At 42.8% G+C, this 11,403-nt stretch overlaps 1 protein-coding gene across 3 annotated transcripts in view; it reads right to left on the reverse strand.

The window, feature by feature from the left end:
- foxo3b (forkhead box O3b) overlaps nt 1–8,469 on the reverse strand; it is a 42,416-nt gene extending 33,947 nt beyond the window's left edge. For 2 of the 3 annotated variants that reach the window (XM_068576636.1, XM_068576634.1), the window contains exons 1-2: nt 8,183–8,469; nt 7,103–7,825 (exon numbers count right to left, since the gene is read on the reverse strand). In XM_068576636.1, coding sequence (XP_068432737.1) covers nt 7,103–7,660 — 558 coding nt within the window. In that variant the 5' untranslated portion in view covers nt 7,661–7,825; nt 8,183–8,469. The remainder of the gene's footprint in view (nt 1–7,102; nt 7,826–8,182) is intronic. The other variant, XM_068576635.1, reaches the window with a different exon arrangement.
- Nucleotides 8,470–11,403: the final 2,934 nt, after the last annotated feature.

Below are 11,403 nucleotides of genomic sequence, written 5' to 3' on the forward strand. Positions count from 1 at the left end.
GATGACAACAGGTGGAGGAGAAAAAAAGAGAAAGAAAGGGAAAATGTAGATGAGACAGTTAATAAGAGGACGATTATGTGTCTTCAGTCATCGTCCCACCAGGAAGACAGATTCAACTTTTTCTTTCCTGTGAGAAATTTTCTTTTGCATTTGTGTATTTACAAATATATCTTATTTAGACAGAGCAAACCAGGCTAAGGACAACTTGCAATTACACGTTTCCTCCTTGTTTTATTTAACTTTTAAGTGGCAGACAAACCTTTCCAGTCAGACTGGTATTTCTGTATTCTCTCTGACGTCACTAAAATCTTTCTGCCCTTTTTAAATTTATTGATCCCGTGAAAATTGTTCTTTGATTGACCTTTCTCCAAAGAGTTCAAATGTCAGGGTGAACTACAGAACAGAAAGCTTGAAGCTGGAAGAATTAGCCCTGGCGCTCAAGTTAAAGACTGGTTTCTAACGACAGGACAAACCAACACAGTCCCCTGCTTGGCCATATTGAGCTTGTGTGTTGTGTGTTTGTCCTAGAGGTTAGAAATAAACCTCTACTTTCTGCATATCCCCTTTTTGCATTGCTTGGATTTTCAGTTCTTGATGAATTCTTGCAACTTGCTGCTGTTATCTGGCTCCAACAGATCAGTGTAATCTGATGTTGTATAAACTACTGAACAATTGTTTTGTAATCTGAGGGTGCTTTGATACCAGAATAGGAAATGTTGGAGATTCAATAAAACTCTGGTATGATACTAAAACGTGATAGTTCTGCTCTAGTTTTATACTATAATAACCACGTTAAAGTAAATTGTCTTGGAAATTTCTGCATATGATTGTTGTCATGTAGGCTGCAGTAAATTACGTCGTCCACTTGACCGGTCCGGGTCACTATCACAAATAAACTGAACTAATTCATTTTTGCTTACTAACAAAGTACTTGATAGGCCTAATAAAGTTAACCCTTTCTTGTACTGTCTTTAAAAGTGAAGATTTTTTTTGTTATCAGTTGCTGCTTAATTTAGCTTAGCACATAGCATAAAGAAAAGGCTAGCTTGTTTTATGAGAACAGCTATCTTAAATAAACCCATTTTCAGTCTTTATGCTAAGCTAAGCTAACTGTCTCCTAGCTGGACATACATGAGAGTGTTCTCAATCTTCTCGTCTCTCGGAAAAACACATTCACAATTTCTTATTAACTATTCCTTTCAGTTACTGTATATCCTTTAAGAAGATATGAGGCAAAATGCCTGTTAAATCCAGCCCCACCTTTAGCTTGTAATCAGTGTGTCATACACAAGTATTTGTGTTTTAGATTATATCGGAGACTGGGCACGAGGAGACAGCTGGTTTCTCTTTTGCTTTGTGGTGATATATATCCTCTGACTTGTCTGCTGTATATAATCAAAAAATACAATTCTAAGTAATTCATAAAATCTGCTTTGAACTTTGGGATTTCTGCAGCTACATAGAGGTTTTAAGACATTTCTTTTACAATCTGCAACAACAGTGTGGCCACAATGTCTTATGTGTCTTAAAACAATTCTGCAATGTTACTATGATGGCCACTGGCCACAAAAAGACATAAATGAATCACGGGAGTATGGAGTGTAACAAGAGAAGAGGCCCAAGATTTATCTCCATTTATTAGAGCCCACAACTGATTTCAAGAGTTGGGCTTCAGAAGCCCAAGCTACGGGGGGACAGCTTGTTTTTGCTCACCAGTGTTTTACATGCAGACAAATGAGGGAGCTGGCAGTAAAAATAATGAGGGACGTTGTGTTAGAGAGAGAGAGAGGGAAAGAGAGTGTAGTGAAAAAGAGTTAGAGCGATGACAGAGAGACTGAAAGAGGGTTAGCCCTTAGCCAAGAATAAGCTCTTAAAAATTAATACAGTGATCTGAATTCATCCCGAGCACATTGAATAATTGAGAAGTGTCTTTGAGGGGAATAGATAGTGCAGAATGTGACATGGTTGGGTTGGTTAGGACACAGAAAATACTGGGAAAACCTGTTACTGTGTCCGCAGGCCTCAACGACTGATTTCAACATATTTATGACATAGAAAGGATTTGTCTACTTTCACACGCAAACAGAAGGACAGACAGTAGTGAAAAATTGACAGATGCAAAGACAAAGAAAGAGAGAGGAGCATACATGCTGACATAAACTCTGACCAAAATATGCCGTTGTCTTATTGTGCAGATTAAACAAATATGAGATATGGTGTGCTCAGTGCAGAGATTCAGAGGTGCTTGCAGGCAGATGTTTTTACCTTTAGCAATAGCAAGGCTAATTCCCCCTGTTCCCAATCTTTGTGCCTAGCTAACTGTCGGCTAGCAGGAGCTCCATATTTACCATACAGACATGAGAGTGGTATTGATCTTATGCTCACTAATGTGCTGAATGGGTGCAAATCCCTGCTGGCATGCTTTCAAAATCATGTGGAAAAGGATTTCGAAAGAAGAGTGGAGGCTGTGGCAGTTGAACATTATGAAAATTGTTTTGGGATGAAATGCTCAAGAATTCCGTATGGGAGTGATGCTCAGGTGTTTGCACACTTTTGGCCAAATAGAGTAATTTTCAGATTTAAAAATCTGAATGCAGCAAAGCTCCACAGGCATCTGAAGGAAAAGAGGTGTTCATTGATTGGAAATAGAACTAGAACAGAGCCTGAGGGTTTTCCTCCACAGAGGTTGACTGCTCAGGGGGACGCTATTCAGACTTGGGACGAGCTGGTGTGTTCCCATAACCCATCGGCCCTTTAGCCTCACAGACCCTCCATTGGGAATCAATGCCAGAGGGCAGTTGTAATACACCAAGCAAAGCTTGTTAATTTACCCCTCAGTTCCCCCTCCCTTCTCCTGCTTACTGTCTTCACACACGACCCCCCTCCTCCGCACCCACCCCCATCACACTCCTTTTTATTGCCTTTTTTGCTTCAGTTCCTCCAGCTCCTCCTGATTGTCTTCTGAGTCTCTCTCTCTACACACACACACACACACACACACACACACACACACACACACACACACACACACACACACACACACACACACACACACACACACACACACACACACACACACACACAGCTCTTTCTACCTAAAGAAAGTTGACCAGTTCCTCAGCATATCTCTTTTTAGTATTTTCTTCAGTATTATAATCATTTCCTTACTCATCCAGTACCTCATGAAGCCCTCAGATAATGAGTAACTCACTGCATTGAGGGACATTAAAGGTTGTTTTTTTTTTTCGGCACCCCCTTTTCTTTTGTCAACCCCGTCCTGCTCTGATAGTAACAATAAATTATTTCAGCCCCAAAGAATAAACACTTTCAGCATGCTAGGCCGTTAAAATGATAATCAACATGCCCGGCGGGCTTATGGGGCCTGCTTTCCATACGCTTCCAGACAATGTCAGATGGGGTAAAGTGTGGAGAGCAGAGCGGCAGCCAATGTCTGTGTATCTGTGTGTAGGATGGTTGTGCCATGGATGAACCTTTGCCATTTGGTCTCTTTGTAAAGTGACAGGTTAAATGAGAAAAGGTGTGTTCAACACTTGTGGCCATGACGTGGCCATGACTCACTTGTTTGTGGATTGTGCTGCATGGGAAGTACCTGCAAGTATCCATCAGTTAAACAACATAAAACATAATGGCTAAAGTACATGTTGACCGTTGTGACTCGTTGCAACTCGGCATGAAGCCAATGCGGAAGAGTCATAAATGTTCATTGTCTCTACTGTCCAGCAGGGGGCGACTCCTCCGGTCGCAAAAATAAGTCTTACTATATAAGTCATGAGAAAATGACCCTACTTCTCAGGAAACATTGTAAACAAGAGTTTATGGTCTCAATCTCAAGTCTTCTTTGATACAGCATGATGTTCATTTCATAAACGATGGTCCCATTTCAAGTAAAAAAGACTGTAAAGCGGAGCATGCTTTTATGGTGGGGGGTAGTGTGATTGACAGGTCGTTGTCTACCAGATTGGTATACGATGTCACTGTTCCACATTCCAGATATGGTCGCTTGCCCTTCTTTGGTTGCAAAAAGCCTAAATGCCGATGGTCATAATCCAAGATGGCGATGGCCAGATCGCTGAATCTGAGGCTTCAAAACGACAGTCCACAAACCAATGAGTGATGTCACGATGACTTTGTCCACTTCATATACACAGTCTAAGGTTGCAACCCTAGGGGTTTTAAAGATTAAAGTAATCTCATGAATGAGTCATAATTAGTTAAACTCATTTCAGACCCTTGCATAAATTTAGACCTGCAGCAGAGGCTCAATGTCATGAACCCTGGTGATAAGCCTGAACATGACCGGACAAATGCAACTGGACATGTCTGAGCATGTCTGTTGTGTAGGTAGAAATATTTGTATGTACCGTGTTTGTATGTGTGTGTGTGCGTGTGTGCGTGCGTGTGTGTGTCTGTTTATGTGGCGTGTCACTGTGACATAACTTGGTCTGGGCCTGTGATGTGCAGCTGCTGGGAACAGGGAGCCTGTTACAACAGGGTTAAGTAACACCAGAGCACAAGGTTCACTGCTGCAAGAAATATTTACACACATGCACAAATACACCTGCCTGTGCACACAAATACACACAAGTGCACCTAATCTTTTGATTATGCAAAGACACACAGGTGAAAGACTTCACACACTTAAAGGCGTGTTTACAGGTGCTATTTTGAGTTGCAGTTCGTCCCCCCTCGCCATACCAAAGCTTCTCTTCTTCTCTTAGCACACATTTCAGCAGCTCACCTGCCCCTCTAACGCAGGCTGTGTTGATACGATGTGTGGTACTAAAAAAGGTTTTGGCACTTAACACTTAGGCCACGCTTGCACGAATCATTTTGATTATGATGGCTGAGAAAAGACTTTTGGTATTTTATTTTTTATTTTTTTTAAATGGACAAAATTTTTATTTAAATCTAGAACTATCACATCGAAGAATAAATCAAAATATCAAAGTGATTTTGAATCTGAGCAGACATTGAATGCCAGTGGACAGCACTGAAGTGTGATACCTAGCCCTAAATAAAATGTCAAGAAAATAAAATTAAGGTTAAATCATTGTTGACCTTGCTTACACTGAGTTCTTTATTATGTTAGAACAAGTAAATGACCAGACATTGTGTTACTATTTAAAGTTTGTGCAGTGGCTTCTTTTGGTTAAAGACAATATAAGGTGATAAAATAGATCTTGTTGTGCGTGGTTGTCTTAACCAACTTTTACCAGCGCTAATGGTTGACTGACAAAGACATGAAAAAGAATGATGCAACTGGGAACCTGAGAGAGAAACCCAGGGGGATTACTAGGATTTGCTGAGCGAATCTCCTCAACAAAGGTGCCCTCAGCTGCATGAAACTGTAGGTGTTCAAACCCCAACTCTGTGTGGAGGTGAAACCTAAGAATCTCAGAGTGAAATGGAGAGCAAAAGGGGCTCCGAAAAAGTGTCCGTACAGAGGTAGTCCTCTGAACACCTGGCTCTGCTGGCTGTCTTTGGTTTCATGTTTTCTTTTTAACAAAACCCAACTGCAGCTTTTGACATGCTCAGGCCTTCACGCTGAGGGAACGGCTTGTCAGTTCGGAGCTGCAAAGATGCATCATCCTCAAGAAAAGTCTTTATAAATATGCTTTGCCTACACCATACTGATGTGTGATACTATGTGTTGCCACCACTCTGAAGAAGAAACAACTAGAGTCTGTAATGAAGAGTCTCTTGAAAGAAAACTAAAAAAGGCATAGGCTGCAAGCTGCAGAGATTTATTGACAGACCATGCGTAACACTAAACCACCTACAGCCTGGCCCTCATGCCCGAAATTCCAGGAGTAAGAGCCCTGCATGATGACGGTGAACCCGGCCTTGACTTGGTGAGGCTGCACACACAACCTCCCTCTTTGCTCTTCACTGAAGCATATCACATAGCAAAACTTGAGAAGCCCTGACAAAATATGGCCTATAGGCTCCACGCCCCATGGAGCTGCTCCTTTAGCCTCTGATGGGTGTTAATCTCTGACCTTCTGCACCTCCCTCCTACGCAATCTCCTTTCCCGGGTCCCATGTGTTATGGGTGCCTTTAAAAAAAAAGAAAAAGCTTTTCCCTTTACCGCTCACCTTAACTCATGGCGTCCCAGTTATGTAATTCCCTCATGGCAAGATCAGCAACCTTGGCAGTTGCCTACCTGACCCAAGAGATAGATCCCTGCCAAGGTTTACATAACAAATGGCCCACTGTGGATACACTAGCATGATGGAAATTTAGCCTCCAAATATAAAAAGCAAAAAACACAATGTGACTATAACTTCACTATTCACAACATCAAAAAGACAGTGTATCACATGGACATTTTTTTACAGGCGGGGTCATGCCCTTAGAAGAGGTCTTTTCAGGATTCAGACTTTTGCACACAACACTTTAAATTGTTTGTTTACATCCAGGTCCTTGTCCTATTAATGGCTTTGCTGCTGGTCAGTAAACTGTCTTATGTAATTGAATCATGTCTTAGTGTTTTAACTAGGTTGCGTCACTCAAAATAGGCTACTGTGTTTCCAGACAAACTGGTTACACCGTTTCTGTTTGCTCTAATTTCAACCATGTGACTGTGACCTCAGAGGAATATCATGCACATAACTCATCAGAAACGTCCAATGAAAAAAGACAAAGGCCATCCATATGATGCAATTTACATCACAACTCCACAGCCTTATTTGTCTATTAAACGTCTGGTATGAAGTGCAAAATGTCACGTTTTGGTCAATGCATGAGATAATTATGTGTAGGCCACCCCACGCTGCTTAAAGAGATTAATGATCTAAAATGCCTCTTTGACGTGAGCCCCCTCCCTTCCCCCCATTCGCTCTATATTTTCAGACTGATCTTAATTCCCATTAGAATGATAATGAGAGGTACAATGAGAGCCAGACTTTCCAAATAGACGCTCGTAAAAACGCGACTGCGCTGAGATAAATGTGTGCGTGTGAATGTATCTGTCTCTGTGTGTGTGTGCGCCAGTGGATTTACAAGCCACATGCTTTTTGTTTTTGTTTTGATGGAGAAAGGAGGGGGGCTGGGTGGGTGAGTGAGTGGGGCGACTCTTACCTTCCATCCTGCAGAGCTGTTGCTGTCGCCTTTGTCTTTAAAGTAGGGGATGGATCTCACCATCCAGTCATAAATTTGAGACAGTGTCAGTCTCTTGTCCGGCGCGCTGTCAATGGCTTTGGTTATCAGGTCGGCGTAAGAAAGATTCCCCCAAGCGTTACGGCGAGAGGATGCTTTCCTCGGGGTCTGCTGGGCAGCCAGGCTGCCGGGGTTCAGCGCGCCGGTGGTGGCCGACGGGGAGTGCGCGGAGAGCGGGGAGCCTCCGCTCTCCTGGCCGGAGGAGGAGAGCGCTCCATCAGCCATGGGGCTGTTGCTGCTCTGGTCCTCTGTCGCCAAGCCTGATCCATTGATAGCGATGGCCGTCGGGGTGGCATTGTCGTCTTCATCATCCTCTTCCTCAGGTATAATATATGTGTCATTGCTCTCCGGTTTCGTTGAGTTGGAGTCTGGTCGTGGCAGCGGCCAGGTGCAAGATCTGGGCCGCTTCTGAGGCTCAAAGTCCGGGTCGATGACCACGTCCAAATCCGGGAGTGGGTCAGCGAGCGACGCCTCAGCCATTATCTCCTCTCACAATCTCGGACCCCGCTGCCAGGTAATAAAGTTAAAAGACAAGAAATGAGGAGCTGTCAAAGTCGCGTCCCATGAATGCGCGCTCCTGTCCTTTGTTGCTATTCCACACCAGCGAAGTCCCGACTGGGCCACGAGCAACTTAGTTAATAACGCCTGTTGAAGACATAAAGCATAAACCCGACACATTCGGTAAGAGCCAAGTTAAAACACAACCTAACAATAGAACAGCGCGAGTGTGTAGATGTAACCTATGTCTGTAAATGAAGCAACGATACACTACTTATTATAAATAACAGGGATTTAAATGATCGCCTCCAAATCGCCTCCATACGCGTGTCTTAATAGTAAAACACTACTTGCTCATCAATAGGAGCTCTACACAAAACCCCGTCCTGGTGCAAGGGTCTGAATCCACCTACTGGAGCTCAATGGCTGAGGAGAAAGTGCTCAACGCTCATCATCTCTCTGGGAAATAAATCCGCTCTCGCTACTTTTAAATGAAATACCTACCACGGCCAGTCACTTGTGCTGTGTGCTACCCAAAAAATAATTAAAAAACCCCGAAGAGACTAGATTTCGGATCGTCCACAGCCACTTCCAGATGCCATCTTGACTCTTTCCTCCTTCACTCCTCAAGTGCGCTGTGCGATATAGAGACAGATTGGATGTATGCAGGGCAAGTCAGTGTCGATGTGGAATAAGACTGCCACCTCACTCCGGGTTACTACTGTATCTCGATTTGCTCTCCACTCAGCGCTGCACGCACACAAACGCTCACTTACACACATACACGCACACGTACGTACACACACAGACACGCGCGTGCAAGTCGATCAAGGGCCAGCCCCCTGGATCCTGCGCATGGGATCGCCTTTTAAAGAGACAGTGCAGTCCAACGGAACAGCTTTCTGTGCGCAGGTTGAGGCTGGGACACGTCTTGACATGTCGGTGGCGGATAGAGACCAAACAGAAGAGCGAAAGGAGAACCAACAAAGTCGAGTAATGCCTTTATTTCTAGGAACTTTTTTTTTTACTGTCACAAAAAATGAAAATTGATTAAATTCAGTTTGCAGGACACGTCATGGTGTAAATAGCACTGCAGGTGTGTTACAGGTTTCTACTTTCTAAGAATCCATTTATTCCGATTTTTAAGCTGCTAAAGGCTGTCACTAAGAACTCTTTCATGATCAATTAATCAATAAATAATTAGAAAATACTAAAAACATATTCATAACAGATTCCCAGAGCCCAGTTGACCTCTAGGTTACTGACAATTGTCTACATTTGTACTTAACATTGTATGTGCGTATGTATTTAGCATATGTTGCTATGTATAAAAAGAAGCATTGTATTGTATATGATGGTGTTTCGAAATAAACACATTTGAAAAATGTGCTCTGATTTGAGCTTTTTTGTTACATCGCCCTCTTGTTGCTTAATTGGTAATGGATGATTGTGACTTTAATCAGCGCCCCAGTTCGTCAATCATGTCTGTCACCGCGCTCAGACCACGCCCCCTTTCTGGAGCTCGTTCCACCTAGTTCAGGATGACGTCATCCCGATTATTAGCACGAGATAAGGGGAGAAATCCTAGATGGTTCTCCATCCTGTAAGTGATGCTCTGGACCCCCTTCTGCCCCTCCCCCTCTCCCACTCCTCGTACTGCGGATCAAAACAGCCTCGTCCAGGTCTTCTTTGTTTCGAGGGCTGCCTGCCATGCTAGGTGCGCGTGCTCGCGGTTTATGTGCTGGAATGGGCACAGCTGACCGTCACAAAATATCGAAATTACTGCATGGATTTATTATGTGTGTATGGTACTTAAATGCATACGTATTTTTTAGATTTTACTTGACATTACAATGGGATATCATATTAATGTAGGATATCAGAGTGTTATTGTTTTGTTTTGGGCAATAATTGCAGTTTATTTTCTTATGTCCTTATTTCCAAAGCTGACATGCATACATGCCCTCTAAATAGGTCGGCCATTATTGCTTCATTGTGTTCACTGACTTAAATTCAACCAGGAAAATTTGTACAGAACACACACGCTCATTTACAGCTGCAAGGTGGAGTCTGTACTGTACAGGATTACAGGCAGATATTCAGTGCCTGTACCACATATTGTGTGATGGTTTTTGTTCCCTTGACATGAAAGAGAAAACCTGATGCTGCAGTTTGGCTCCTGCAGAGAACTATAGAGTTAACTGTTCACTGGATGTACAGAGGGAAGTTATGGTGTCTGAGAGTCTGTGTGTGTGTGTGTGTGTGTGTGTGTGTGTGTGTGTGTGTGCAGAAATTCATTATGTAGCCAACCTATCAGCCTCAGATATTATGTAAGTACATTTCAAGATGACGTTAGTGTTTTAGATTTTTTGTTAGATTTTTTGGTATTGGTAAATATTATATGGTAAAACATTGAGTTTGTTTTGTTTCCTTTCTAACACACGATAAGCAGACCTGCCGAGTCTGAAACTTAAATTGTAACTGCTTAAAAGAATCACATGGCCCCTGTCTGTACATGACACTGCCTGAAATACTTTTTTGGGGTATATTATTTTTGAAGAGTTCAACCTCTTTCCTCAAAGAGCACCAGCATTCGATTGTTGAGTGCATCCCATTGAGCACTGAATCTCACAGAACATTGGTATAATTTTAGGTTGGTACCTGCACATTTGAAATAGTAGGATGTTTAAATATTTTTTCCAGCTGTGTCGTCATGCGAAGCAAAATCAGCTGTGTACCCTCGATAACCTGCTGCAGTATCCCTGGCATTTGGCCACTTTATTCTGCACCAAGATAAGACAACTCCACCTTAGATGCCCTTTGAGAGCCACAGTGTTGCACAAGGACACATTCATGTACAGCAAGCAAACACACATGCAACCCTGAACAAGTTGTGTTATTCCCATTTTCAGTACATGGGACTCATTTAACCCAACCCTGTATGAGGTCTTTCAGGTTGGAGCATGGATGGTATTGTGAATGTGCTCTCTCAAAACACAATTTTATGTTCACCAGACCTTTTAACATAAAAGTTATACAACCTTATACAACTCAAAATTAAATTGACATTGTAGGACATCTTGAGATTTCCAAAATCACTTAAATTGAATGCGGAAGCTGAAGGCATGATATTTCTATTTGTATCCAACGACAATGAGAAATAGACAAAAGGTGAACGGTTTCCGCTTTTCCCTACATCAGCATAAGACTGTGGTCCAGAGAGGATGGAGACAGCGACCACCCCTCTAAGCCAGCGTGAATCATCCAATTAAGACAATCAAAGCATGGCGGCCATCTCTGTTTGTGTCTGATGTTTCCCCCAAACAGTATAATGCTCTGATTGGATTAGGGGCCTCGGTATAGGGCCTGATTGATTTTCCTTTAATTGAGAGTTATGTGAGATAGACTCGGCGCCTATACCGACTCAAGCGTTTTTTTAACGATGCTCATTATGTGCATGCATCCTTGCACAGACCCATACACCTGCACACCGAACCAATTACTGTCCCATATTATAATTATATTTTATGTTTGGGTTTGCAATTTAGCTGCTTGGTGCAAACGCAGTGTCTTGTATAATGCTCTTGGTTTAGATACTGAAGGTGCTCCTCGCTGTTCTTACTGTAGTTGTCATGGGCTGGTCCAGGCTGGAATGGTGCACCAGAATGACCTCATCCTTAGATGGACGCAATAACAAACTGTGTAGCAATTAGTTGCCCTCTGCC

Source organism: Clinocottus analis, unplaced genomic scaffold (genome assembly GCF_023055335.1).
Source record: "Clinocottus analis isolate CAN_PGR_092001 unplaced genomic scaffold, fCliAna1.0.p SCAF_15, whole genome shotgun sequence".
Lineage (NCBI taxonomy): Eukaryota > Metazoa > Chordata > Actinopteri > Perciformes > Cottidae > Clinocottus > Clinocottus analis.